The sequence below is a fragment of the Patagioenas fasciata genome, chromosome 19 (assembly GCF_037038585.1).
Source record: "Patagioenas fasciata isolate bPatFas1 chromosome 19, bPatFas1.hap1, whole genome shotgun sequence".
Taxonomy (NCBI): domain Eukaryota; kingdom Metazoa; phylum Chordata; class Aves; order Columbiformes; family Columbidae; genus Patagioenas; species Patagioenas fasciata.
In genome coordinates this window covers 9,978,273-10,005,655 of record NC_092538.1, presented here as the reverse complement: position 1 = coordinate 10,005,655, position 27,383 = coordinate 9,978,273, and the positions used below count along the sequence as shown (strand labels likewise).

At 45.5% G+C, this 27,383-nt stretch overlaps 3 protein-coding genes across 8 annotated transcripts in view; all 3 read right to left on the bottom strand.

Moving 5' to 3' along the window:
* Positions 1-554: 554 nt before the first annotated feature.
* On the bottom strand, positions 555-26,147 carry LOC136109881 (transient receptor potential cation channel subfamily V member 2-like). 6 transcript variants are annotated; one of them, XM_071817097.1, is made up of 21 exons: positions 24,262-24,393; positions 14,511-14,584; positions 13,417-13,561; positions 12,032-12,289; positions 11,655-11,814; positions 11,271-11,388; positions 10,098-10,384; positions 9,559-9,692; positions 9,074-9,226; positions 8,236-8,376; positions 7,481-7,779; positions 6,856-7,032; positions 6,293-6,451; positions 5,865-6,173; positions 5,492-5,562; positions 4,651-4,816; positions 3,848-3,914; positions 3,454-3,761; positions 2,953-3,071; positions 2,185-2,279; positions 555-1,595 (listed from the first exon to the last, which is right to left on the bottom strand). In XM_071817097.1, the coding sequence occupies exons 7-21, from the start codon at positions 10,334-10,336 to the stop codon at positions 1,471-1,473; spliced, it is 2,562 nt and encodes an 853-aa protein (XP_071673198.1). In that variant the 5' UTR covers positions 10,337-10,384; positions 11,271-11,388; positions 11,655-11,814; positions 12,032-12,289; positions 13,417-13,561; positions 14,511-14,584; positions 24,262-24,393; the 3' UTR covers positions 555-1,470. The 6 variants fall into 6 exon arrangements, with proteins under 6 accessions (XP_071673198.1, XP_065708933.1, XP_071673200.1 ...); XM_065852861.2 differs by lacking the exon at positions 11,655-11,814 and having other exon boundaries at positions 5,865-5,984; positions 6,078-6,173; XM_071817099.1 differs by lacking the exons at positions 11,655-11,814; positions 24,262-24,393 and adding an exon at positions 26,061-26,147.
* Positions 18,171-20,250, bottom strand: UBB (ubiquitin B). The gene is made up of 2 exons (XM_065853177.2): positions 20,120-20,250; positions 18,171-19,484 (listed from the first exon to the last, which is right to left on the bottom strand). Exon 2 carries the CDS (start codon positions 19,476-19,478, stop codon positions 18,333-18,335), a length of 1,146 nt encoding a protein of 381 aa, XP_065709249.1. The 5' UTR covers positions 19,479-19,484; positions 20,120-20,250; the 3' UTR covers positions 18,171-18,332.
* Positions 22,332-27,383, bottom strand: part of PIGL (phosphatidylinositol glycan anchor biosynthesis class L) — a 58,909-nt gene continuing 53,857 nt past the window's right edge. The window contains exons 9-10 of the mRNA XM_065852865.2: positions 26,061-26,335; positions 22,332-24,419 (exon numbers count right to left, since the gene is read on the bottom strand). The gene's annotated coding sequence lies outside the window, so the exon portion shown is untranslated. The remainder of the gene's footprint in view (positions 24,420-26,060; positions 26,336-27,383) is intronic.

Below are 27,383 nucleotides of genomic sequence, written 5' to 3'. Positions count from 1 at the left end.
GAAGGTGGAGTGAGAAAAGTTGGTTACAATGCAGAGACCCAATGCAGCGAAGCTGCAGAGGGAATTGCCCAGCACAGGGGTATAACCTGTCTGAAGTGACAGGGAACCAGTTTGAAAAGCAACGCTTTTGCTGCCAGTCATGTGCATGCAGTAAGTGGCAGGATTAAGAGGGTTGTTTCCAAAAGACAAACCCCCCAGCTTCACTTGCTCAGAATAGAAATGAGAGACAGGGGATCTTGAGTTGCACTGTTTATCTTACTGAAGGAAAGGCAGTGACATTTGTAGTCTGCAGCGTTTTCAGGGTTAGCAGTAGCCCTTTCCTTCTATGAAAGATGCATCCAACGCAACATCAGCTGTTACAGCTTCAGATGTGGCTGCATAAACTGACAGGAGGTCACGAAAACCAAGAGCTAACTCGCGTGGCAGGGAGGTCAGCACAGCGCTGCGTGACCGGCAACCAGGAGTTTGATAAGGCCTTAGAGTCCACACTGATCTCAACTTCTCTTCCTTTTTGAGAGAGGCTGAAGCTCTGAAAATACATCCAAAGATGAACATTTTCTATTAAGTAAACTTGCTATATTGATAGTTTGCAGAAATACATGTTGTTATTTTTATCTCTTTTCTACAGGGTTTAAAGGATGTTTCCCATCCTGCCCGAGGCAGCGTGTACATGTCAAAAAGCAATGAGGTCCTTGTAATAATTTATAGACCGACAGGAAACATTAACCACACAAAGCATTTTGGCCCATCTGTCTCAGAAGCCACATTTTTCTACAGAAACAAAGCAACCTGTGAAAAATAGATGTTTCAGAAATTCATCATGTGAAGCTACAGGTCCAGGAAATCCACATCACTTCTGTACTCTGAAGCAAATGTGCACGTCGTGCAAATGATTTCATTATAATACTGTAAAATGGGAATTCTGCCGTGTGCTAAACACCGAGCACAAGACTCAGTGTGGCTCTTGATGACTGAAGACTGCGTATTTGTCCACTCGTGTCTCCCACCAGCAGTGTTTTGCACAGAAGCCAACTCCATCCTTAGCAACCTTTTACGCCTCTACAATGCTTTTTATTCCAAAGCACTTCAGCGCAGTCTCTTTGGACAAAAGAATAAGTCATCCCATTCTTAGATAGCGCACTCCATCCTATGGCAAACAGCATTATTTCTATACAGCTCAGAAGCACTGCCGGCCCAAACGCCACTCCCCACTGCCCCAGTGATCTTGTTCTTGCTCTTGTACCGTTAGACATAGTAATAAGAAAGTGTCAGGCAGAGAAAGTTGAGTAAAAATAGTTTTTTGAAAGAAAACGAATGATTAAAGTGCACGAAAATATTTATGGCCACAGGCTGAACCACAGTCTTCAATGAAATGCACTTGAATACTGATAATGCCTTCAATTCCTCCAACTGCTCTAGGAAGAACTACTCCTTTGAAGATGGAAGCAAGGCTGCGATCCAGAAAACCTGCTAAAGATTTCTAGTTTGTCCCTCTAGAGGCATCATCTCGGTTGCTGATGGCTGCAATAGTGACTGCTCCTCTGAAGCAGCTGATCTCGGTTGTTTCTGTGGCGTCCGTTTCCATGATCTCGTCTCTATAGCAGGAGACATAAGAACAGCAGCCCTTTGTCAGCAGGAAGCTGCCAAAGGGACCCGGTTTTTAGAAGAGCGCAGGTTTAGGGAAAACACAACATATACCAGACAGTGTCTTAAGTGTTGCAGCTTCCACAGTCCTAGAAAACTGGCATCTAGCAAGAGCCGTGTTTAAATCTGCAGGATCTTCTGCCCACACTCTGCCAGGCTGAACAAACTATTTCTAGAGAAAGTAACAGCTCTCCATTTTCCAGACCTGCTTCCCAGGTGTAACGAGGGAAGCAAACAATTATCTAAGGCAGAATCTGACAAAGTTGCCAGTGTTCGGGCTCTGATTTGAGCTCTAAAAGCCCTGTGATTCTAACACTTGTGATATGAGTAAGCCTAAGTTGTACCTTCCCTACAAAAAGCACCATGCATTTGGGCTACTGAGCCAAAAGCAAAGAACAGCCCTTGCTTTTCTCAGCAATTTCACAAGTAAGCTGACCTATCTAGAATTTCTGTTACCAAAGACATAATAACATGCCAAGAGTAGCTGCTAAGCAGGAAGCTAAACAGATACTGAAGACCTTTCTTCATGATTTAGTTTACCTTCTGGATTTATTTCTGAATCACTGGTGTTTCCAGGGTCTTCCTTAAGAACTCCCATGTCCTTTGCCCAATTCGTCCATTTAATTTCCTCCACTCTGGAGAGACAATATACAACAGACACTGATGCACAGAGCACAGCATTTCAGTCCATAACTCATTGTCCTGCAGCATCCCAATCCAGCTCATCCTGCCAACACAATCCTAATGGTTCGGCTGTAGCAACAACATCCTACAGAGCTTTTCTTTGAGTAAAGATCTGTTGTAGTATTAGCTCCATGAGGTAAATATCTTCTCCCTCTACATACTGTGTGCTGGTCTGTGTTTGTTTTAAAATACTCCACTTCCTCCCAGGGAATATACTTCATGTAAAGGATGCTCCATGGTTCCATTTTCTATACATGCACCATAACAACCCGGAGTAACAGAAGTGCTGCCTACAGTTGGGTTTGCTGGGTAGGGAAAGGTTCTACCTGCTCTGGGCACATCATTGTGGACACCCTGTCACCATAACCACCCACACAGATGTGGGTTAAACGGGATGTCTTTTGGTGACACTATGTCTTGGTGATAATGCTGGTGGCTCAACCAGCTCTCAAACTTCCAGCGTTGCAATCACCAACCAGTTTGCATGTGCTCAGGAACATGGGGTTGAATCATTGCATTGATTCAGCGCTGAAATTCCCTGTGGTGGTTCAGGGTAACCAGCTTCTGAATCACAGGAACCGGTTACTACGCTAGAGTGTACGGGTCACGGCACATCTGCCTTACCTGAAACACCATCTCTCATCTTTCTTATTGAGGCCCACTGACATGAAGCAGCCAGATCTCCTCTTCCCACCTTGGCGCCACAGCCAGGCCTTCTCTATTTCTAGAATAGCAATAGCCCTCTGAAAGAGAAGTCTGTGTCAGAGAGAAAACGGGATACAGAGCCCAGGCCCTCTTTTTGATTAAATCTTCCTCAATCAGCAACTAATTGGACCTAGAAAATCATTTTTGAACCCAAACCCAAAGTGCTGCTTAGCTTAATAGTACCAGGCAGTTACTCTCTCACGTTGCTTATGCACATGGATCTGGACTGGCTGGTAGCCAAGTAAACAGCATGAGTTTTAAATACTTCTAAAAATGGTGTTAGGATTTACCTCCAGAGTGGCCAATTTAAATAAATGAGAAGTTTATATCTTGAGGCTTAGGACAAGGACGAGCACTGTCATCTCTGATGTTATGGGAGATTGGGCCACAACATAACTGCTGAGCAGCACCACAGCTCACCTGCAGCTTCCAGACGCTTTCGCTGTCTTTAGAAACTTTCGTGACAGTCTCACTCATGAGCGCAATCAGCATGTTGAGCAGAAGAATGTAAGTGAGGATCACAAAGAGGAGCAGCAGGAACATGACGAAGTATCTGAATCTGGCATGTTCCTGGAAATCCAGGTCGCCCATCCCAATGGTGATCTTGAAGAGCTCCAGGGAGACGCTAAGCAGCCCGCCGTACATAGCGTGGCTCCCAGCGCTCTCCACCTGAGCAAGAGACTTGTTCTGAGGGACCGAAGGAGCATCCCCCATCAGCGTAACCAGAGCTACAAGGAGAAAAATAGTTGAATCCTCCTCAGAAAATTCACTTCTTGCAGCCCAGCCTATCATATAATGCTAAGTAAGACCTTACCTGTAGCAAAGCCAAAGAGGAAGATGATATAAACCAAGAGGAAACGCAGCAGATCTCTCAGGATAGTCTGAAACAAATCAGCCATTCTTTATCTCACATGAAATCACCAGAATGATCTCCTGTTCTCACACATCATAAACTGACCCCCAGTAACAATACCAAAAGCAGGCTGGAAAATGCTTTTATCAAGAAACTACTACTACATGTTAAATTACTTCCTTAGGTAATTAACATCACTGGTACTTAATCTGAGAGTACTACATGAACTTATTTGTTGTTACATTCGTATGAATAGGTTCTTTGAAACAAATAAATATCACATCAGCTCCCCAGTATGGCTGTTTCCAAATGGTTTCAACACACACATCTCTTTCTTTTCCATCCCAATTGTGTTTCACACAAGTGGTGATCAGGATTCTTCCCTGGCACCTCATTTCACCTCTGTTTGTCTTGTCTTTCTAGTCCCAGACTCCTTTACGGACCGGGAAACATTTCTCAGCCCAAGCATAGCAAATAGTTCCAGGGTCACTGGTTTTCACTGCTAGTTTTGAGTTTTTACAACAAACAAGTAAGTTTCCACTGTCTCTCTATATTCAAAGATGGCAAACCAGTGGTTTGCCACAACTGTACTTCCTTGAAGACACTGATCTCATCTCCTCCTGCAATTTCTTTACTTCCATAGCCAATATCTCAATTCCATTTATGGTTTTTGTTGTCCTGAGAGAAGAAAAGTAATTGCCGGACTTCTGTTAGTTCCTCACACCCAAAAGCTTTGTCACGCAAAGTTTTTTCTGAGTACTGACCTTCTGTATCATGACGCTGTAGATCCCAGTGCGCTGAAAGCCCCGGGTGTAGTACAGCATGTTGACCCAGCCCAGCAGCAGGGAGAACACCATCACCGCCACGTAGTTTTCGGAACTTGCGCCATACAGGACGGCTGACAGCAGCAAGGAGAAAGCCTGGATGAAGCTGGAGAGAAGCAGAATGAGCGACACAGCGACTTACCGCAGCAAAAAGGCCCATTTGTAGATCCGATCTGTTTTGCAAGGAAAAGCAAACACATTTTATGAGGCCACATGGAGTGTATAAAGCGGCAGTTAACCAGACACATAGTTTATATAAGCAAATCCTGTTATAAGCAGACACAAAAATCGTTGCAGTTCTGTTATGAACTAATTAATCTCGCAGTTTGAACTCTGAATTGCTTGATGTAACTCACATAACTGATAGAAAATGGAAACCAATTTACCACTTACAAACACATGCACACATACATGCACACACATGCGAGGTTACTTTCCTTTCAACCAAATCTGAGTCATAGTGACTGTATAATTAAAAACCTGAGCTCTTTTTCTAATAAGTGTGTGTTCTCAACTGGGAAATAATCAAGGGTCTGACCTTCTGTATGCTCAGCTAAAATCCAAGGACAGCCCCTACCCAAAAAAGTCCATCACAACAAAGGGTTAGGACAAGATGCAGCAGGTAGAAGCAAGCAGGGAAGGGATGGAAAGAGCAGACAGCGGCAGAGAATCGCTTTCCCGCTCACCATCTCTCTAGCAATGTTAGGGCAACTTAGCTGCACACAGCAGATAACTGATTTCACCCGTGCTTTCATTGGCAAAAAGCCCTCCAGAGACATACATCAAGATCTCAGTGCAGCTGTCAGAGCACATAGTCTTCAGTGACTGGCGTCTCCTCCGCAAGTACAGACTCTAATAGAGAAAAATCAACGGTAGCCATTCATCAAAACAACAGGGCATGCGAGAGGGTGATTCCTGCCCGGCACAGCCTATCGCTCAGGGGAGAGCTTTGCTCCTCTTCACGCTTTCATTTTCAAGATCCCAAATTTCAGCTAGTTATCCTTCCAAGATTAAAAAAAGCCTTACTTACAAAGGGCAAGGATAAACAAGGACTGAATCATGGCTCAGCCCTATATCTTTATTAATAGATTGCACTAAATGCCAAGGATGCGTTTTAGTACCATAAATCACAGAAGCCTCTTATAATTATTTACTGTTGTGAGCCCATTCTTCCTCTTGCCCAGCAACCTGGCCTGTGCTGCTCCTGTCACTGCTAGATCGCACTGACGCTGTCCCAGAGCAGGATTCGCTCCTGTCATCCCCTCACGCACATCCTGATGGCAGGAGAACAGAATCTGTTGCCTCCACGTCAGTGCTGGTTGCCTTTTTTCAGTCTTACAATGAAACCAGATGAGAACTCCCCATACCTGAGCAAAGATTAGATAAATGCCTCCTAGCAAGATAATGATCAGTCCAGAGACCCAGAGGAAGCCCCCAGCTGTGAACTCCACTGGAAATGAAGGCTGCAAGATAAAAAAACCCAAACCACTGAGGACAGGCAGAGGTAGTGATGATAACCACCCCACACCTTTTAAACTCAGCTTCATTCAGGCCCTTCCAGATGAAAAAAGGCTGTACGTACCTTCACCCGTAAGGGTTGATAGTAGGCAATGGCTGTAAAAATGATCATGAATGACAAGTACGAGACAAAACTGAAGTAGAATCTCTTGGCAGCAAACGTTTCCCATTTTTGCTGAAGCAGTTTGTTCAGTGGTTCCAAAACCACCATCTCGTACCGTTTCTATGGAAAAACAAACAACAAAAACGTACCCATGTGTCAACAGGAATGCAAATTCACCAGAGGGTTGACTTTTTCAGGGTTGGAGTCCAGTGGCTCCAGTTAGGGTGTCCCTAAGGGTTTATTTGGTCAGGCCTTTCAGTATGAAAGAACTCAACCATTCCGTAAGAAGTTACTTCTGCTTGGCTTCAAGGCATTTGGACACACCCGGGTTTCAGACAACCAAAAGATGCAAAATTTCTCTCATATTATAGATCATCAGAGCCACACCAAGCAGACTATAAACAATAAAATACGCAAATACTTCCATCATGCATTTCTTTCCCAGAAAAACGATCATGTGAAATACAACATTAACTGTAGAAAGGCAGAGAAAAGCGTTGCTGGCTTTCAGTAGAAGCGCTCACCGGTGTGTCACTGCTGTACGCCAGAATCTCCAGCACAGAGTTTTCCTCAAAGCTGTCGAGAGAGGACAAGTCATAGAGAGACACGTGGATAGGTCCGTAGGTCCATTCAGTGAACTTGCGTGACAGGTGCCTGTACATCGGCTCCTTGATCTCTCTTTGGATGATGTGCTTGAAGATCTGTAAAGAAACAGGATGCACAGCAGAAAAACCTGTATGTAATGCAGGTGGAGGATGACACAAGCATACCCAAATCACCTTCAAACACAGGACATCTTGCTTTCTGCATTATACACTTTGATATATCCAAACAACAGACTATCTGGCTAAAGGACAATCTAACTACACCTTGTATCAGCTCTTCCAGGAGCAGAACCCATTTTGGTCCAGATCAGCTGTCTTGGCTGGGACAGAGAGCAGCAGCATCCAGCTGAGACTCTGCAGACACTAACTGGAGTGACCTGGGGGAGACCTCCTGTGTCATCTCCTGCGGCACTGCCACCGTCAGCAGCATTACCATGGACTGGGCGCAAACCCAAGCACCAAACCCCACTGCTGCGCTGAGGATGTGCGCTGCACTCTTCCTCATTTCTCAGTAACCCCAAGGATTCCTCTTAGTTGTCTTTACCTCCACTTTGCCCGTCTTGGCAGCAAGCTGCAGAGGATTCAATCCATCATAATTCACTATCTCCTCCAGTTTGCACGCTGGGTCAACCTTCACACCTGCCTTCAAGATCTCAACGTATGTTGCGCTCACAAACTTGGTGTTCTCCACAGTGTCATCTGCAATCATCACCAGGGCATGGAGGACGGTGTTGCCCTGCGTATCCTGCTCCTGGATCCTGGCTTTCTGGTGGGGATTGTTTAGAAGATATTCCACCACCTCAAACTGGTTGGTACAAGCAGCCAAGGAGAGGGGAAGTTCACCTGAAGAGATTGATATAGTGTTTAGATTGGAAGCAGAAACAGGTGAAAAAAATTAAAGGGGAAGAAAAATAATTCTGGGAAAATATATTTAGCCCACAGTTTTACCAGAGGAACACCGAACAAGTTCCTTCTCACTGTCTCGAGATTCTGAGGGGGTTTTACAGTAAATAAATACTCTTATTTCTGCGTACAGCTGAAACACTTTCCCAGACTCCTGATATGGCTAAACTAATCAATTATTTGTGTGTGTCTGAAGCCCCTCAGGTGGGATTAAATGCATAAAACCAAAGATGATGGCAAGCGCCTACTGCCTGTGAAAGGATTCTGCCATTCAAGTCAGTCAAGAGCTTGATTACAGGACAGTAGAGAAGGCGACCAATGCACAAAGGGGCAAACCCAACTTAGAACCAGCAGCATCACATACAGTGAGGCAATAAGGAAAGCGATGGGACTCACCAAAATAAAAGTAAATTCCTTCTTTCTTCTTCCTGAAGAATTCACCATGGGCTCTGGCATGGACATCAGCTCCATTCTCTACTAGAAGTTTCACTAAATCTAGGCTCCTTTTCTCGATGGCAATATGGAGTGCTGTCTGGCCTAAGGAAACAGCAAAACCTGTCACTCGGTGTCTCTATCAGAGGGAACAGGCACGGGACTCTTCAGCAAAGCGCTGTTTCAACAGTCGCTGCATGTTCTGCACAGCAATCCTGCAGTCTCGGTGCTGGGCAGGGTGGGTGGCAATTGATGGCCTTCAGCAATGTTCATTGGAAAAGCACGTTGCAAATACTGGATTCAGAAGCCCCAGGACTGTCAGAAATTCAATGCATGTCCAGGTGATTACACCTGCCTGGCACTAGATCCCAAGCAGCTCCGAGAAGATAGAGACAACCGTAACATACTTGACTACACTGTGTGCCTGCTGTTAAAAGGATAACCCAACCAGCAAAACTCATTCTGAAATAGTGATATACTATTGCTTTTTCACTTCTAGGGGTTTCTGAGCTTTCCCAAGCAAATCTTCTCACATTCCAGGGTTATTAAACATGTATCATATCTGTTTTACAGATTGAGAACAAAGCTGCAGAAGTGAAGTGTACAATTCAGGGTTGAAAAGGACACAGCACCAGAATCAGAAATTAGAACTAAAATGTGGGCAGGCTGTCACTAACTGCACCAGAACTCTGGGACTGCAGTGCAGCATAAGCTCCTCCTCTCCTCTTTTTCCTTGTATCTGCACCTCTCTCCTGCCTAATGGGGAGGCTGTTCTGGCACAGCATTGGAACATAAACCTTACCTCTGTAGTAACAATCAGAGCACGCGACATTGACAAGCGGCCGGGGATTCTGTGTCTTTTGGTCTATCTCCAGCAAAACTGGGATCGTGTCATTCTTTCCATTTTTTAAGTTCAACAGGGCTTTCATTAAGCAAGTCTTCCCAGTCTTTGCATCTAGTAGAAAAAGAACGTCCAACAGGTTGTACGTGTGCTTTGCAAACACCTGTATTACGCAGTTTAGTGTGCGCAGAACTTAACTGTCACCGTAGGACCAAATACAACAATAATTCTAGATGTCTTACTCAGTATTTTTAGTCTGCAGTAGAGGCAAAAGCCTTAGGATACATGTAATTAATGGCATTTTCCATCCTCAGATGGACATTAGGAAAATGAAAGAATAGACAGAGGCATAGAGAAAGCAAACCAACATGAGCAGGTTCCCCTGCTTCCCTCCCACATGAACAAGTGCTGCCTCTGCTAACCCTGTTTATGGAATGGGAATCTACCTGTGTATTCGGAATTGGTGAGAAATTTGGAGGTCCTCCTTAAGTACTCAAGCAAACCATCCAGTGCCTCGGGGCTGCCCCTTGAGACTGCGCTGAAGAGCCTGTCTCTGTCAAAGCGGTTGGGGTCCTTTTGGCTAGGGAAGAAATTCTAAGTGTTAAGAAGCTCTAGAGAGCAGACAACAAGTGTGCAATAAGTTCTAGTGGGACAGTGTAGGAAAGGAGGGAGGGCAGAAAAGTTCATCAGATAAAACAAGTATTTTATTTTTGAGTCAAGGCAAAAACAGATTTCCCAGAATTCTCTTAAGTGGCTGCTCTTTCCATCAGCTGGAGCTCTTCCCAGATCCAGTCTGATGTGCAGCCCTGGAACACATCCAGGGCACAAAGAAAGAGAAGCCTGAGATAGATGCAGGACCAGAGTCGGTCCCACCACACGGGGTGTAATTTACATCCCTCCCTGGCCAGAATGGTCCACTCGCGCAGAGCTCCCTCCCAGCAGAGATCAACGGGGATCCCACCCCAAATACCCAACAGTTACTCACTTGCTGACAAGCCCTGGCCAATAGTTCAGATTAATCTTGACTCTAGGAGCGAAGTCACTGCTCTCCTTCTGATAAGGCGTCTCCAGGGGTCGTGGCTCTCCTTTCTTTCCAAGCCCTGATCTTTCTTCCTTTTTACTAGATGCAGGTTTATCTTCCGGGACACTGTCATCTGTTTCCAGAACTCCTATCAACCTGTTCCTCTGACACGGGCCCGGCTGCCCATTTGTGAAGTTATCCATTTCTGGCAGAGGTGATCTGCAAAGACGTTCCCTGCTGAGAGACTAAACCTGCAAAGGAGGAGGAGAATTAACACAATTTGGTCACAAGCCTAGAATATATTCAGTGTGGCACAGAGAGAAAAGCACGTTTCCAGGCCCAATGTTCCTACAGTTGACTATGGGTCCCTTGAGAGAGAGATTCAGTAAAACTCTGCACAGTAGGAATTTTGAATAAAGGATCAAGGCCTTAAATAGGGCACCACTGGAGAAGTTGTTCATGAAATACAGGCAACTTGTCTGCACAACATCGGAACCCCCTTTGTGAGATGACCTCACCTGTTGGCAGCAGCACAGGTTCCTTACATAAAAGGCAAAGAAAGTGGATCTTTAGGAGACTACGATCACTGTTCTTGTCTCAGTGCAGCCAACACAGGCTAGACACCAAGTGGCCAAAAAGATAAGATTAACTGTAGGCCATCTTTGGAACAGTGATAAGTTTGTTTATGTTCTCTGTTGGTAAGCATTACACTGTCTCTAGAGGGAAAACACACGCACAAATTACGTTCCCCTCATGCACTCTCGCATTTCATCCCATGGCAAAATGAGTGGGATCTCCCCAATGTTTGGAGCTGTTGGCTCCTCATGCGAGCACAGGCAACCACACACCCCAGCGGCAGGTGGGCACTCAGAGCCTGAACAGGGCACAGCTCTCCCCGAGCAAAGCTGATCCAGAGCTGCCATGCAGGGAGCATCAGTATTCACCAGAGCACCCAGCCAGCCCACCGCTCTCATCTAATACATCCTGTACTCCTTTTCCACCCTTTTGAGACATCTCTTCATGTATATCTGGACATATCTCAGATCCACGCCCAATGCAAGCTATCTGTAGTCAGCACACGACTGCGGATTCGCGCACAGCGCGTGAGGCAGCAGGGAAACATCCACGATCACCAACCTGAAGCAGAGCCCTTTTAAACGACTCCGTCTTATTCACATGCGCTCCCTCCAAATGGTTAACAGGCTTTCTCTGAAGAGAAGTCTCCCTTGCTGGGACTACAGCCAGACTCCATAGCCTGTACCAGCAAGGACATAAATTGACACAGCATTAGCATTCTGGCTTGGATTAGTAAGTGGAAAAACACAATTCTAGGCAGAAAACGGCCGCAAAACATTTATGCAGCTCACAGCAAAAAATCCAAGGGCTGATTTCAAGATGGACCATTACCATAAATCAGCCGTTCGGTTTAGTCTGCACTCTAATAACACACATTCCTCTGCACATACAGACATACACCCTATAATCCCATTTCAGACTTACTTCCTCCCCCAAAACACTTACTGGTACATTTGCAGATCCTTTAGAGGGCTATTTGTACTTCCATAACAGTTTGGTTGTGCTTTTCTGTCTTCCTTTCCCCAAAATCATTCCTCAGCTGCAGTTTCCATCTCTCCACAGCGCTCAAGAGAGTTATTTATTGTGTCTTGCACAGACAGACTGTCTGGTTTAAAAGCAAGAGCAAAATGGTCCTAAAAAAAGGGACCCTATAATATATACGTCCACTTTGTGCATCCCTAGGAAACAGAGAGCACTCTGTTTGCCAGCTCAACTTTCACTTCTCTACTCAAGAGCCGAGTTGTTTCTTTCTGCGACTTTCCCAAGCCATTTTGAGTAGCGCAGCACAAGCCCTGCTGTCAGAGGAAGAGCACAGCACTTACCCCGAGTTGCTGAAGCTCCACCCAAGAACCGATCTGACAAGGAGTCCCAACGGATCCTTCAGAGGGTAAATAACCTCTCGGTAGAAACCAAGTCAAATGCCAACAAGTGTTAATAAGCATGAAAACAGAGCCCAAATTATTTACATCCATGGGTGAGAGACCTCTTCTTCTGCAGAGATCGTGCTCATATTAGCAGTCTAGGAACGGCACAAGGTTGAACTCCCAGCTGGTGGTGGTCCATGAGAGAATCCAGGCTGCCTGTGAGAAGGAATAACCATGGATTAGTGCTATTTACTCAAGTCTATAGCTTTCTGCAAAGTGAAGAAGGGCTTGCACAGGAAATGACTAGAGAGATTTCTCAGTAAAAGAGAGCCAATGAGTGCAGTGCTCTTATATGGGAAAGCTGGCTGGCTTCTGCAAATTCATAACGCTTAACCCCTGCCTGCACGTATAGAGGCGGCATCTCGTGCCTTTCAACAAGCGCCCGCTCAGATCCCAAGGGAGGCGGCTGGCGTGACCCTGGCCGTGCTAAAGCCCGTGGTTTGGTCGTGAGGTTTGTCACAAGGCGCTCTCGGCCCCAGGACAAGCAAGAATGCATTGAAACATCTGAGGTCAACTGTTACCGTGGGCAGCCAGCTCTCCTCACACTTCACACACCCCATTACGAGGCAGAGAAAACTGTATGAGAAGATAAACCACCCAGAGCATCACCCTACAACACACGCAGTGTCAGCTGCTCGTCACAAGCTCAGCGGACTGCACGAAGCAGCCCCGGTTCCAAAACACTTGGGCTACTGGTTACATAATTCACCACTAGTTCCCACTTCTTGATGAGTTGCCTCCCCAAACGAGCGCAAGTCTGAGCCTTGGAGGTTCTGGGAGCACGGACTGAGCGTCCCTACAACTGATTGGAGTTAAGACCATGCATGCAGACTAATGCCTCCTCACTTGTCACTCACAAAACAGGACCCCTGGGAATAGAAGACACCAGCCCACACCAAGTGAATTCATTTTGTCTCTCCACTCCTAACAAAACCCAGGCCCGAGGAGCAGCATGATCGTTATCTCCTGCGGCATCGATGCAGGAGGACATTCAGCACCCCCGGTCTCAACAGCCTTCCCCAGCACAGCGCTGTTGCAGAGCGAATCCCATCTGCATTCTGTAGACAAGTACAAAGCCATTTATGTGATCTAGTGCTCATCTAGAGAATCTTACTGACTAACAAGACTGTAAAGAGCTTTTCCAATCAACAGCTTGATAGCAAGGGCACATTCCCCAAGCAATCTCAGAAGTTTAGTTAACCTTTGGTCCAAAAACATTGAGAAGGGGCGTCGCATCGTGACATATGGAACTCTGGCTGTGCCTTTTCTTCTTCCAAACCTACCACGATCCAAAAGAGAGCCCGCAGCAATCCTAATCCGACAGGACCGCAGGATGATGTGGGGCTTCCTGGAATGCGGTTGTCATCCGTAGAAACATTCCCAGATGGCTCCTTCTTTGAGTCAGATGCAGGATGCGAAACAACCTCCCTATAAATACATCATTAAATGGCAGGGCGCATTTTCCTCCTTCCTGGTTTTGCATAAGATCTCAAGCTAATTCCTCTGGTTCCTGTTCCAAAATTAAGCTGATACAGGAACAATGCAAAGCCACTTATTCATTCCAGGCTTAACGATTTATCAGGAACCACAGAATAACCTACAAAGAACCAACATAAATAAATACAAGACCAGATCTCATCTCTCCTACCCTCATTCCAGCCTTGCACTGATTTAGTTTGCTTTAGTCACGTTACACTCAATTTACTGTGATATCAACAGACATAGATTCAGGCCCAGGAGTTTAGGTCAGACTTAGAGGTTTAAATGCTCTTCGGCTTTTCCCCCAGCTTGCATGGGAGTCAGGCCACCGTTCTAGCCAGGGAATGAAATCAGCCCACAAAAGTGCATCGTAACAGAGCCCTTTCTGCGCATCTGGCTTTAATAGCTTGCACAGAGGAAGGGGAATGTGCAGCTTGCTGGGAAAGGAATCGCTGCCAGCAGAGAGGTCACCAAACCAAACCAGAAACACGGAGCTGCTGGGGGAACACAAACTCTGGTATGTGCACACACATGCGCACACGTTTGCAGGGTACACAGAGGAAAGCACTTGCACTTCCAGTGCTGAGAAGGGAGAAAACACAGGAAACAAAAATACACAATCTGCCCAAATGTTCACTTGCCAGTGACAGCGTCCTGAGGTCAGCAAGGGGATCATGTCACTGCTGAGCACCAGCCAGCGGAGCTGGTTGTGATGCTTAACGAGCATCTCACCACCACAATCAGGATGAAGCCACCCACAGCAGCGCAGGGATAATAAAAGATACGGTTTAATTGCACCCGCCAGCCTGAATTTTCAAAACCAACGTGTAATCCTCTTGCCTTTTGAGGCTTTTATTTGAGGGAGCAAGAAGGAATCTTGCAATTGCTCAGTACGTACTTTACTGGTGGAAATGTCTCTGATAGCGCCAAGCTTCTCCTGATAGGAGAGACACGTCTGTGGAAGCCTTCAATCTGGGAAGAGAGAAGTCAAACTCTTAGCTACAAGGTGACATTTTAAGTCAAATCAGTAATTTTAATTTAATAATATTATGAAAAATATTCATAATTGTAATTATTATGGAATTACAGGTGATAGAGAAGCACAGTAATTCATGGCAGGAAAACCAAAGGCTGGAACCTGCTTAAAGAGAAGGCAAAAGGAAGCATGAGGAAGAGAACGTTCTGAAAAGATGGAAGAAAACCACATTTCCTAAAATGTGTGTTCTCTGTTCACCCAAATGTCCATTTTTACCAAATACTGAAAACCATCACATCATTATGATGAATATCGCACTTTCTGTATACTGTAAACAGAAGATCCAAGTCTCTTACGTGTGCCTGCGATTTAATTCCAGCATTATATCTGTAGCCACCCTAAGGGGCAGCAGCTCAAAATCCCCATGGCAGGGGAGCCTGGAATAACCACACACAAAGGTGAACCATTACAATTCTCTCCAAAACAAGAGGTAGGCCAGCACTTCATTCGAACCTCACAAAAGCCATATGGTTAACAAAAAACTGCTTCTTTTAAAGGTCCGTTGTCACATTTAGGAAAATATCAAGTATTTTTGCAAGGCAAGATTGTTTATTTTCATGCAACTGTTCACGCAACACCAAAGGGATGAATTTTAGCGGGTTCATTTGTTATAGTTGTACCTCTAGAGACACCAGCCAGTGCACAATCTAAAATACAAGTATTTTTAAATATAGTTCAATGTCAAAAGTTGTCTTATAGCACTGGGGACTCAAGTATGAGTGCATTTCTGTAACTGCTAGTCTTACATCATCATATTTAAAAGCTCATATCTATGCACTTAGGCCTTTGAAGGAACCATCCACTTCTTCTATTCCTTAAATTGAAGTGTACATCTAGTTGATGTCTCCCTTCCTGTAGGATTCCAGCCTGAAGGAATGCTCCGCTGACAAGCAAAACAGCAGCAAAATAGGAAATGCACCGGTAATGTGGCAAAACTCACTTTCGCGGAGAAACAGTGACATCCAGCGGCCACTCGGTAAACCCCAATTCCTGCTGCTGCCGAGGACAGCCTCGATAGGCCGGTCGAAAAGCTCAGCTTGCAGCAGGGTTAAATGCAATTATCAGAATCTTTTGTCAATGTGGGAGCATTAGGATTACTCTATTTTAATACCATATAGATTCTGACTAAAACTTATTAAATTCTTATTTCGGTTATGAATGGTTGTCTCTAAGAAGACTGAATAGAGGTGCCACCCCATCATGAGAAAACACTGCATCCTAACAGCATCAGTCCTTCCTATTGCCTGATACCACTTAGTCTTTCATTCATAACTTCTTCAGTGTACAAAATGCAAACTATGTAACCTCCATTTACATTTCCTTGTAATTTATATGCATTTCCCTAATTCATTAAGATAAATTGCAACGAGTTTTACTTGTTAATGAAGAAATCCCTTGCAGTCATCCCTTCCAGCTGGTGATGGCCACCCCTTTGTGAGCTGGGGATAACTTGGAGGAGCAGCCTGGATAACTCAGCTCATCCAAGAGGAGCAGAGCCCAGCCCAAGTCCCCGTGGGGACCCGTCCAAGGTACCTTCACCCAGGTAGTGCCACAGCACAACAGCATCTGGGGACTTCACTCCTTGTCCTCTGCATTTAGAGACATGCTGTTCTGAGCCATTTCTAGCAAGCCAAGTACACAGCTCATTAACGTTCAGCACAAGGCTCATCCAAGGCTGGAGAAACCCGCACATGGACACATGAGCAACATTTCTGCAACAGGTCACATCCAGTGAGTGACCCTGGAGAAAGGGGACCTGCCACAGACAGACCTAAACCAGCAAACTGTGCCTGCACGACCTGAGTGGTGTCTGCAGCTGTCACCTACAGCATGGCTTCATTATTAGAACTTGAGAAAGGACATCTCTTAATTATTAACCAGAGAAGATAAAGCAGCTAGTTTTACCATGCAGTAAATCAGCAGCAGAAAAAGTAATGTAAATTTATTCAGGGCTATATCTCCTCTGGACTATGAATGGCTCAAAGACTTTATACACTAACAAGCAATGAAACACCCAGAAGTGACAGAATCAGAGGAAGGTTGGAAGGGGCATCTGGAGGTCATTTTGTCCAGCCCCCCCGCCCAGAGCTGGTTCCCCAGCCCCACATCCAGATGCCTTTTGAGCGTCTCCAAGGGAGTCCCCACAACCTCTCTGGGCAACCTGCCCCAGTGGCTAAACTGGAAAAAGCAGAGATCAAGGAAAGGCAAAAGAAGCTATTGTAGAAAACTCAAGTCATCTAAGGAAAGTCTCTCTTATGGTAGAGATAGCATTTATTTACAAAACTTCAGAGCAAAACTGCTGCTCAAAAAAATAAATACTAAAAAAAAATCATGGTTCTAACCATCAAAACTACCTTCAACTTAGTTACCATGTGCAGTTTTCTATGAAAACAGCAGTGGAACTTTTTTGGCCATGATTACACCCATGCTAAGGCAGCACTGCTAATGCAATGCATTATCTACCACAGACACCCGGTAATGTTACATTGAAAGCTGCAGTCCAGGAGGAACTCGGTTTCACAGCAACACTGCAGTGGACAAAAAAAAATCCCCACTCATATGGTGCATAATTCAGGGTTATCTGTAAAAATCAAAGTGCACCAGCACAGAAACACTGCACGCACAGCACATGGATCCCAGGAGTTCCACTGCAAGCTTAGCAGCTGTCAAAATTCAACAGATGAAGACACCCACAACCCCTACTCCCTGGTGAAGTTTCTGCGAAAGGGCACACAGATTGCTGATTACATCCCCCTTTTAGCACTACATAGTTGAACTAAAACATTGTGATCCCATCTCTCCAGAGGACTTAAACCACCCCATCAAAAAAAAACCAAACACAAACAAGCACCCCAACACCAAAAAATACACACAAAGCCCAAGCAAAAAGAGACAACCCAGACTTCAGGCAGAACTCCTTGGCTTCTGGCATTAAATGATTGTTCAAAAAGTTTTTTAATTGAGATCAAACCACAAAATTGTTAATACTCCTCAGTCCTGTATCACCATCCAGTATTGAAGAGTTTCACCGGACCCCATGTATTAAGGCACCCCCCACAGTTATTCTCACTGCCTGGGCCCTTCCCAGATCTTGTGTTCCATGTTCACCCAGAGCAACACCCCACAAACTGCTCCTGTTCAACCCCACAGCCCCCCATGCCCCCACCCACTCCACAGCAGCATCAGGCACTGCAGCTGTTCACACTCACCCCACAGGACGAGTCAATTTAAAAGACCCCACAAGCTGCAGGAAATCCCACCCCACTGCCCTGACATTCCCATCCCCTAATTTGGTGTGTGGCTTTCCAGGGTCTTTAACAATAACCCTTCCAGGAAACTGAGTTGTGATAATCTCTGAAAAAAAGAAAAACCATGGTATTAGTGCTTAATTTAAGACTTTAATCCAGAACCACAGGGTTCTCATTATACATGCAAAGAGGCTTAAACTGCCATGGAAGACAGTCAAAGTAAGCAGGCCACTTAAATATACCAGTTTTATCAGCTTGAACAGAGACAGACAAGTTGTAATGTGCAACAGAAAACTTTATTAGCATTTCAACAGACAGTTGTTCAGCAGTTACTTAAGCTTGCATTCACCTTGCATTTAACTTAAGACATTAAAGAACTACAGTGCAAACATAAATGCTATCGGCAATCTTGTTGTCAAGCAAGATGCACAATAACTTAACAGCCACCCCTCAGGCGCAGCACCAGGTGCAGGGTGGATTCCTTCTGGATGTTGTAGTCAGACAGGGTGCGCCCGTCTTCCAGCTGCTTGCCAGCAAAGATCAGCCTCTGCTGATCAGGGGGAATGCCCTCCTTGTCCTGGATCTTGGCCTTGACATTCTCAATGGTGTCACTGGGCTCAACCTCGAGGGTGATGGTCTTGCCAGTCAGGGTCTTGACAAAAATCTGCATCCCTCCCCTCAGGCGCAGCACCAGGTGCAGGGTGGATTCCTTCTGGATGTTGTAGTCAGACAGGGTGCGCCCATCTTCCAGCTGCTTGCCAGCAAAAATCAGCCTCTGCTGGTCTGGTGGAATGCCTTCCTTGTCCTGGATTTTGGCCTTGACATTCTCAATGGTGTCACTGGGCTCCACTTCCAGAGTAATTGTCTTACCAGTCAGGGTCTTCACAAAGATCTGCATGCCACCTCTCAGGCGCAGCACCAGGTGCAGGGTGGATTCCTTCTGGATGTTGTAGTCAGACAGGGTGCGTCCATCTTCCAGCTGCTTGCCAGCGAAAATCAGCCTCTGCTGGTCTGGGGGAATGCCCTCCTTGTCCTGGATTTTGGCCTTGACATTCTCAATGGTGTCACTGGGCTCAACCTCGAGGGTGATGGTCTTGCCAGTCAGGGTCTTGACAAAAATCTGCATCCCTCCCCTCAGGCGCAGCACCAGGTGGAGCGTGGATTCCTTCTGGATGTTGTAGTCAGACAGGGTGCGCCCGTCTTCCAGCTGCTTGCCAGCAAAAATCAGCCTCTGCTGATCAGGGGGAATGCCCTCCTTGTCCTGGATCTTGGCCTTCACATTCTCAATGGTATCGCTGGGCTCAACCTCAAGGGTGATGGTCTTGCCGGTCAAGGTCTTCACAAAGATCTGCATCCCTCCCCTCAGGCGCAGCACCAGGTGCAGGGTGGATTCCTTTTGGATGTTGTAGTCAGACAAGGTGCGCCCGTCTTCCAGCTGCTTGCCAGCAAAGATCAGCCTCTGCTGATCAGGGGGAATGCCCTCCTTGTCCTGGATTTTAGCCTTGACATTCTCAATGGTGTCACTGGGCTCAACCTCGAGGGTGATGGTCTTGCCAGTCAGGGTCTTCACAAAGATCTGCATGTTGAACTGTAAGACATAGAAGAGTTTCAGTTTTAGCTACTTAATGAAGAAACAATTTTGCATTATTTCTAAATGAAGACACTCCTGCTTTACACTGCTTTTCAAGTCGCGATTTTTTAAATTACAGTTTTCTACAACCACCCCACACTTCGGACTAAGCAGACCTCTTTTTGAGCCTCACCACACTACATTCCTATAACAGATTCCTCACATCGCCTCTCCCCAATCGACTCCCAGACCCTCCCTTGTCCCCCTCCCAGCGCTGCGGCAGCAGCCGCGCCCCCGCCGCTCCCGGCAGCCAATGGCGGCCCCGGCGCTGAGCTGCCTCCCCAGGCGGTGACGCATCCACCGGCTTCCGGGAGAGCGAGCGGAGCCCCCGCCATTTTCACCGTAACGCAACCTCCTTCTCTTAAGAAAATTATTTAATTCCGCCACCGCCTCCCCCCCCCCCCCCCGCCCCCAATTCTCAACAATACGGCTCAGAGTAACGCGAAACTCTGAACAATTCCTCCCCCCCCCCCCCCCCCGAACAAAAAATGCTGCCCAACAAGAACCCACCCCACCTTACAACTGCTTCCCCGTAAAAACCGTCCCGCTTTAATCTCCCCAACCGCCCAAATCTCTCCCACCCATCAACTCACGTCTCCGGCCCTGAACGCTGCTCGTCAGAAGTACCCTCACACTCCACTGCAATCGAAATCTGCTGCGTGACGCAGCCCCGCCCGTATTTATGCGATTACTGACGGACAGGCCACGCCTCTCTTAAATGCGCGTGTCCATCCGCCTCCCAAAGTAGTCCCAAGTAAAAGACCACCGTTGTGAAAAATATTTACCTTTCTCCCCCTCCAATCGCTCTTTCGGGGACAAGGGGGTCCTGGAGTCTCAGTGTGGGACCTCAGACCCTTAAAAATTCTGGAAATTTCTGAAGGCGCGGATGGATCTGGAGGTGCAGTGAAGCGGCTAGTGGCAAGACCTGGAAGTTCGGCATTGATTGGTGCAGCAGTAAGAACGGTGGGTGTTGATTGGGTGATCCGGAGGAAAGATACAGAAGGGCGGGGCTGGGCGGTTGTAGGGAAAGCTCTGGAAGATTCGGGTATTGCTCGGCGCTGATTGGTGCGCGGTGAGGTCAGCGCTGTTGCTAGGGGGCAACCGCCTTGCAGGGGCAGATTTCGGCTGTGCGCATGCGCACTCGTGCTGCTGTGTGGGGTGAGGGCGCCCGGAGCCCCGCAATGGGGACGGGGCTGCTCGTGGGGCGGTTCTTTTAGCTCTTTTCCAGCCCTAGACAATGCTCCTGGAAGAGCTTGGCGTGAACAGTGGGGAAAAGAGCGCCGGAGAAAGGCGGGTTACCCTTGCTGCCAGCTTTTTGTTGGCCCCCAGAGACACCAGCGCATCCAACTGACCCCAGGGGAAGTGCTTATGGCTGGGCCTGGAACAGTCTGTAAGGGCTGGGCCTGGGGTGTGGGGCTGTGTGGAAAAGCTGGGAAGAGTGTAAATTGGAAAAACTGGGGAAAAAAGTATTAGTTAGAAATTCACCAAGTGTTGGTGACTCTTGGTGCGTCACGTGTGGTGCGGGCAGGACGTGCCCCTTGTCAGGCGCCCATTTCCTGAGCAGCCCTTTGCACCAATTTCAGCTGCCGGACAACTTAATGCTTTAATATGAGGTTGCAAAACGAGCCCTGTGATGAAATGCTGACATTTGTAATTCAAATGGCTGTTTACTTGATTTCAGGAAGCTTTAATCAAGTTATGGCACAACTTCCTCCTGTGAACTGATGTGGAAATATGCTTTGTGTTAATTAAGCTTGATTACACCTTCCAGACTGGCTCTCAGCTCATTTTATATTGTATCTGGAGTACACAATCTAGGAAGTTTCTTACGTGGTAGCGTTCTATCTGCTGCTAACCCCTTCAGTGCAGCCAGATGAACTTGCTGTTAAGGAGCCTATCCATGAATGGCAGGATTCAGTACCCAGTGACTCTATTTTCCCCCTTTAAAAACAAACAAACAAAAACCACAACAACGAAACCCTTTTGCTTTCCGTTCTCCTAACAAGCCATGTGTTTGCGAGCACCTCCTGGCTTACAGCAGAAAGGAAATAAATCGTACCAACAATAATTCACAACGTAGAAGCAGTAAGAGAAGAAAAGGGTCAGTGGAAAGTTCCGAAACAGCCCCATGGCAACAACCAACCTTGGAAATATTATTTGGCTGCCTAAATTTAGGACAAAAGGCAAGTTTAGGCAATATCACATTTGTTTTCTTTATGCTGCCAGTTCTGCTCAGTGTTTCCAGTAGGTTCGTTTTGTTTGCTTGGTGCCAGGGTGACTAAATGTTTGCTCCAAGGCCTTAGAGCCCAGGCACTGCTGCAGGAACCAAACAATACCACAGGGTCCTGGGAGGAAGGGCACCAGTAATTAATATTTACATGTGCGAAAGGTCATGTCTGCTGAACTGGAAATTAACCACAGGCTAATCTAGAGACCGGGCTGTGTGTGAGCACATCAGACTTGTATTAAAGATTTTATTGTGCGTGTCTTTGTTTTTTTAATGTCCCTCTAGATTGAGAAGGGGAAATGTCTTTTTTTTTTTTCTTTTTCCTTTCTGTGTAAACCAGAAAACACAGGAGTTCTCACTTGTTTTTTTTCTAAGTGTGACTAAATCCCATGACTAATCTGCATTCACTATTGTTGTTTGGTTTCATTTTAAGTATTCAAAGCAACAGATCAGAATAAAGTCCCAACAAGATGGGTCTGCCATGGGTAGTTCTTTAAATACCTTTTTAATGATGACTGCTAAAAACTTCATTGTTCAGGGAAATGATGTTACCCAAAGCAAGCACAGGACATGACTGCTGACATCGAATGCAGACTCTATTTTAAAAACAATTATGGATTAAATTAATCAATTCCATGTAAAAAGCCTCATTATTTTCCTCAGTTATCCCTCTATCAAAAGAGATAAACAAAACAGTTCGGCTTTGTGCACACAACTCCAGGGCCTAACAGAATTAAACTAATCTCCATAGCCTGTGGGCAAGGTACTCTACAGAGGCCACCATTAGCATTTTGCAGTGTCCACTGATTGGATTAATTTAATTGTCCTAACTGTTAATCTATGACAGCCATCTACATGCCTGTACAGATCCCACCTCTTTTGTTTTGGGGGCTTGGGGGGAGGCTGAATACAGAGAGCTGCTTAAATAACCTATTTTTCTGTCTCTTGGCTCTCTCTGTGTAGTAAACTCATGCCCTGAATGTTACACATTTCATATGTGCATCAATTGTTTATACTACTTCAATGATAATTATTATCAAGTTGAAAGGTACTTCTTTTTAAAGTCAGAATGCAGCGTTTATATATTGTGGGCCAGATTCTGTGATTCTCACACATGACGTGTACAGAGCAATCTCCTAAACTGGAGGTGATGGCCTTGTGATTTAATTTTACTGAATTTCAGCTTTACCTCAGAATTTCTTTAGAAAATAATTTAGTACTGAATTTGATACAAAGGAGATGTGCTTATTCTGAACTGGTGTGGTAACTGTTGTGGTTGTACAAAGCATGTGTGGTTAACACACATCCTGCTCTTCCTCCAGAAGCTCTTGGTGAATCAGAATCATCAAGCAGCTGACTGTGAACTGTGTATAAATAAATGCAGAGCTGAAAAAGCAGAAATCTCTATGGTGTGACTTGCTTGACTGCACAGGTGGCTCCAGCCTTTGCCAGGGCACGGGGCCTGCGGTCGGGAACGTGTGTTCCTTTCCAAGCGGTTTCAGAAGTAGGTCACTGGGCACCAGTACAAAGCAACCTACTTTCAGAAGAGAAGAATCTGGGATCAAAGAAACGTTTCCAACGAATCTTTACATTCTAAAACACAATCTGGGTCTGTTTTTTAACGTAAACTAATGCCCTAGCAACAGCATATCATTTCTACCTGAGCAATGTCAAATGAAACAATCTGTTTATCTTTGGTTACAAGGGTTTAAGTTGGGACAGCCAGTCAGGTGATTTGAGTATGTGCAGCAAGTTCAGTTCTGTTCCTTTATTCAGATAAAAATAGGGCTATTTGCCACAAGGAAATAACAATATATATATTTCTATCTCATAATATTACTCATACCTGCTTTAGGTCACTCTGTGTATGACACAGGACAATGATATTTATCTATTTACAATTGTGGAGATAAATATTTTCTCTCCAATCCTGTAACCCTGCAATAAGGCCCAGTGTTTGCTGAAGTTGCAGCCACAAGACAAACAGAGCTGTGGCGTGTTATTGCTTGTCCTTGTACTGCCATGCTCAAGGGTTACAAAAATAGTGAGTCACAATTCAAAGGACTGTGAGACTGACTGTGATGAGATTGGCAAAAAAAAGACAACGGAGTTTTGGTTTTTAAAACTTATGCTAAAGATACCTTAAATAAACAAAGCTTATAATAAGCTACCAACTTCAGGAGCTGAAAGCTTAAGAAATAGATACCCAGATTTGTAGTAAAAAGGGGAAAATGAGTAATACTCGTCGTCTCGTTTGTTTCAAGCGTATTTTGACTTCCCAGGACACATGTGATAGAGCTTTAAGATCTGTGCTGCCACAATAGCGAGTCTTTCTCTGTAGGTCTCAATGACCTAGAGGAACATGCGGCAGTTCCCAGTGCTTATGATGTAAGGAGACTTCTAAAGGGCATCTTATAAAGACGCCATCAGCCTAAAATCACAGGGTTGTGTCTGCATGTTATGCCAGTGAAAGCAACAATTAATAACTAGGTCTATTCTAAAAATTACTTGTCTGCATCTTTCCAGTCTGCCTGTGAGTCTGCTGGATCTGATCCAAGCTGCACTGCAGCGCAGGAGCTCCCTTTGTTCCCCTTCTCGCTGCCTCTGAGCCGCTTTAGCACACGGTTTCTGGGGTGAGGTTTTTCAGTGGGATAGCAAAGAAGCACCTTGAAAAACAGAAAGAAGAAATAAGTCCTAAACCGCTGGTAATCATTATTAATATGTTTCAAAAGAAGCTGTCTAACAGCGAACAAAACCAGATACTGTCAAGGCCATTTGGAACAGCCTTTGTCCATTGCCCCAGGGTGATATCTCTGTAGTTTGTCTTCCGATCCAGCTTCAGATCTCATGATGGTAAGGAGAATGTCCAGAACACTTCTCCCTCCACAACTAAAGCCTCAAATCCAAGCTCTGACGTTTTTCACCCTAGCACAACTATGTAAACTACCTCAATTCTTTTATAGTTGGCTGTTAGCTATTACACTACTTCTAGTTCCCTGCTTATTAGATGAAAAGCATCCACAGTTCCTAATTCTCTTTAACCCACAAATCTGGAGCTGCTTTCTGTGCTGCTTTTGCAATGAAAATGCCCTTACAGACTCTGAACGTGGGCTGCAAGCCAGGCCTGCAGAGCTGAGTCATTGTTACACAAGCAGAGCTGAGATGGCACAGAAAAACACCTTTGTACTTTAACATTAAAACACGTCAGCTGTTGAACTTTGAATATCACAAGACACCTCAAGAGAACATACAGTAATTTACTGGACTTTTCCTCTCATCCATCCCATCTTTCTGAGTAATTCCTCCTTCTCCATTTTGTCTCAGAAGCTCCAGAGCACAAGCATTCTTCATCAAGCTATTGGCTTCTACTGAAGTTTGGCAAACATTGCATCAGATTTGGAAGTAATGTACCAGTGAAAGCTGTTAACTCTTCAGGCGCTGGGAAACTCCTGCCGCCCAGGTACACTGACAATACAGTAAGAAACCACTGAAATTTAGGGATTGCAAATCAGAGTACCAGTGACATTTATCATCAGCCAGAGATTCACTATAAAGCTCTTGAATTGGTTATTTCTGTGAGACCCAGTTTTGGGCTTTAAGATGCCTCTGTAATAAAATATGAAACACATGGAAAAGGAGGAATAATTTCTTTACTACAGCCTTCCGAAACAAAACTGCATTTTGTTCTTCCATTTTTGTCTTCCAGTTCTTCATCATGAAGTGCCACAGGGAAGCAGAATTTAGCTTCTTGAAACACTATCTACATTTAAAATATGCTGAACTAATTGTGGAGGGGCACAGAGAGTGACAGATGTGCAGATATTACACAGACTGCATACTCAATCCAGTTTTCTCCCTGGAATTGCTTTTTCAGAGTGTACAGTGTCTCCTGTCCTGTGGAGATGAGGTCATTTATTTGAACTGATCACTAACAAGCTCCTAAAATATGCTCTGGCTTTCAGTTTAGTGCAGTTCAGTGTTTTTATCAGACCGTGGAGGCTGAGACCTGCAGCCGCTGCCAGCCGTACGCCCCGATGAAGGCAAATGAACCCACACTGCAAACTGCACGGGCTCAGTTTCAGCTCGTGGTCTCCAGTTTTACCTCAATGACTCTTCCTCCCAAAATACAAGGTGACTAACATGGAATGTAGCGTGACTAAAGGTCTGGGAGTGGCTCAGATCAGGAGCTACAGATGAACATGTTGGCATGGGCCAGAATTCATCACGTATGGTGTTTTAAATGGTTCCATTAGGATGAGTAACCAGCACAAAGGTTCACATGAGGAGTAACAGGAAACGTAACTCACCGCCCTTTCCGATGAGGTGCTGAGCCACAGGATTGTTATGGAGGTTCTGGTATGTGCCATCTCAAGAGGCGGCCTACACGCTGTAGCTGCATGTTTTTAAAGCTGTTTTCCAGAGCAGAGGGTGCTGATGGCTGTTTCATCACTGTCCAGTTGCTTTCCTCTATCCCTGGCCGAGACATGACATTTTGGTGCCTCTTGTACCCAGAACAGACTGGCAGCTCACTTGTTTACATCATTCTCCGTTTCCCTTCTTGAGAACAGCAGGACATTAAGTCCTGTTGAAAATACAAACTCAAAATTAATTTCCAGTCCTGCAACACTGGACACAAAGATACAAAGATTCATCCTTAGAGTTATTTCCCCCCCGTCCCCCAAGCAAATGTGACTTGGACACCTACAGGTTTTGAACTTCTCCCCTGCATTGAATACTTGAGAAACAGCATTGTATTTCAGATGTTCAGGAATAACCTTTTCTAATATATTTACCACTAGAGGAATGTCTTCACATTTTCCTAAGGTTGATTTTGTTTTTGTTTTGGTTCGTTGATAATTTTTGTTGTTTTAAGATATGTACTATCTTGATTGTTTTCCTTTTTAGGACCTTGGTGACAGAATTTGTGAGAAGTTGTCTAGTGGGGCTCATGTTAGAAGCCACTCTCTGCAAGGCTGCCACAATGATTTCAGGCTTCAGGAAGATCTAAATACACTTCCAAAGGTGCGTCCCATACACCGCAGGATTGTTAAACAGCAGCCTTGTTTCTAAATGGGGGGGGGTGCATAGCAGAGATATGAAACAATATAATTTTAATGGCACCTCAGGTCAGCAAAACACCTTGACATTGTGAATATGTGAGGCACCGTATCCTTATAATTAAGAAAAAACCTCATGCTTGTGGATAACCATCATTTTTACCATTACGAGGCGTTTTACAAGCTGGAGGCGGGTCTGCTTTTCTTTGGGGTAAACCGGCTCCATTCTGTGAATTCACAGAATGTCAAGGAAGAGCATGGCTCCACCCTCCTGACACTCTTTCCATATTGATAACCATTAATGAGGTCACCCCTCAGTCTCCTCCAAGCTCCAGAGCCCCAGCTCCCTCAGCCTTTCCTCACACGGGAGATGCTCCACTCCCTTCAGCATCTTTGTTGCCCTGCGCTGGACTCTCTCCAGCAGTTCCCTGTCCTTCTGGAACTGAGGGGCCACAACTGGACACAATATTCCAGGTGTGGTCTCACCAGGGCAGAGTAGAGGGGCAGGAGAACCTCTCTGACCTACTGACCACCCCCTTCTAACCCACTCCAGGTACCATTGGCCTTCCTGGC

Excerpts from the sequence above, each read along its gene's own strand:
- LOC136109881 (XM_071817099.1), bottom strand. The coding sequence starts at position 10,336 with ATGGATAACTTCACAAATGGGCAGCCGGGCCCGTGTCAGAGGAACAGG. Across the intron at positions 7,780-8,235 it reads AGGAATTTACTTTTATTTTG|GTGAACTTCCCCTCTCCTTG; the intron begins GTGAGTCCCATC and ends CAATCTCTTCAG. Across the intron at positions 3,762-3,847 it reads CCTCTTTGGCTTTGCTACAG|CTCTGGTTACGCTGATGGGG; the intron begins GTAAGGTCTTAC and ends TTCTCCTTGTAG.
- UBB (XM_065853177.2), bottom strand. The coding sequence starts at position 19,478 with ATGCAGATCTTTGTGAAGACCCTGACTGGCAAGACCATCACCCTCGAG.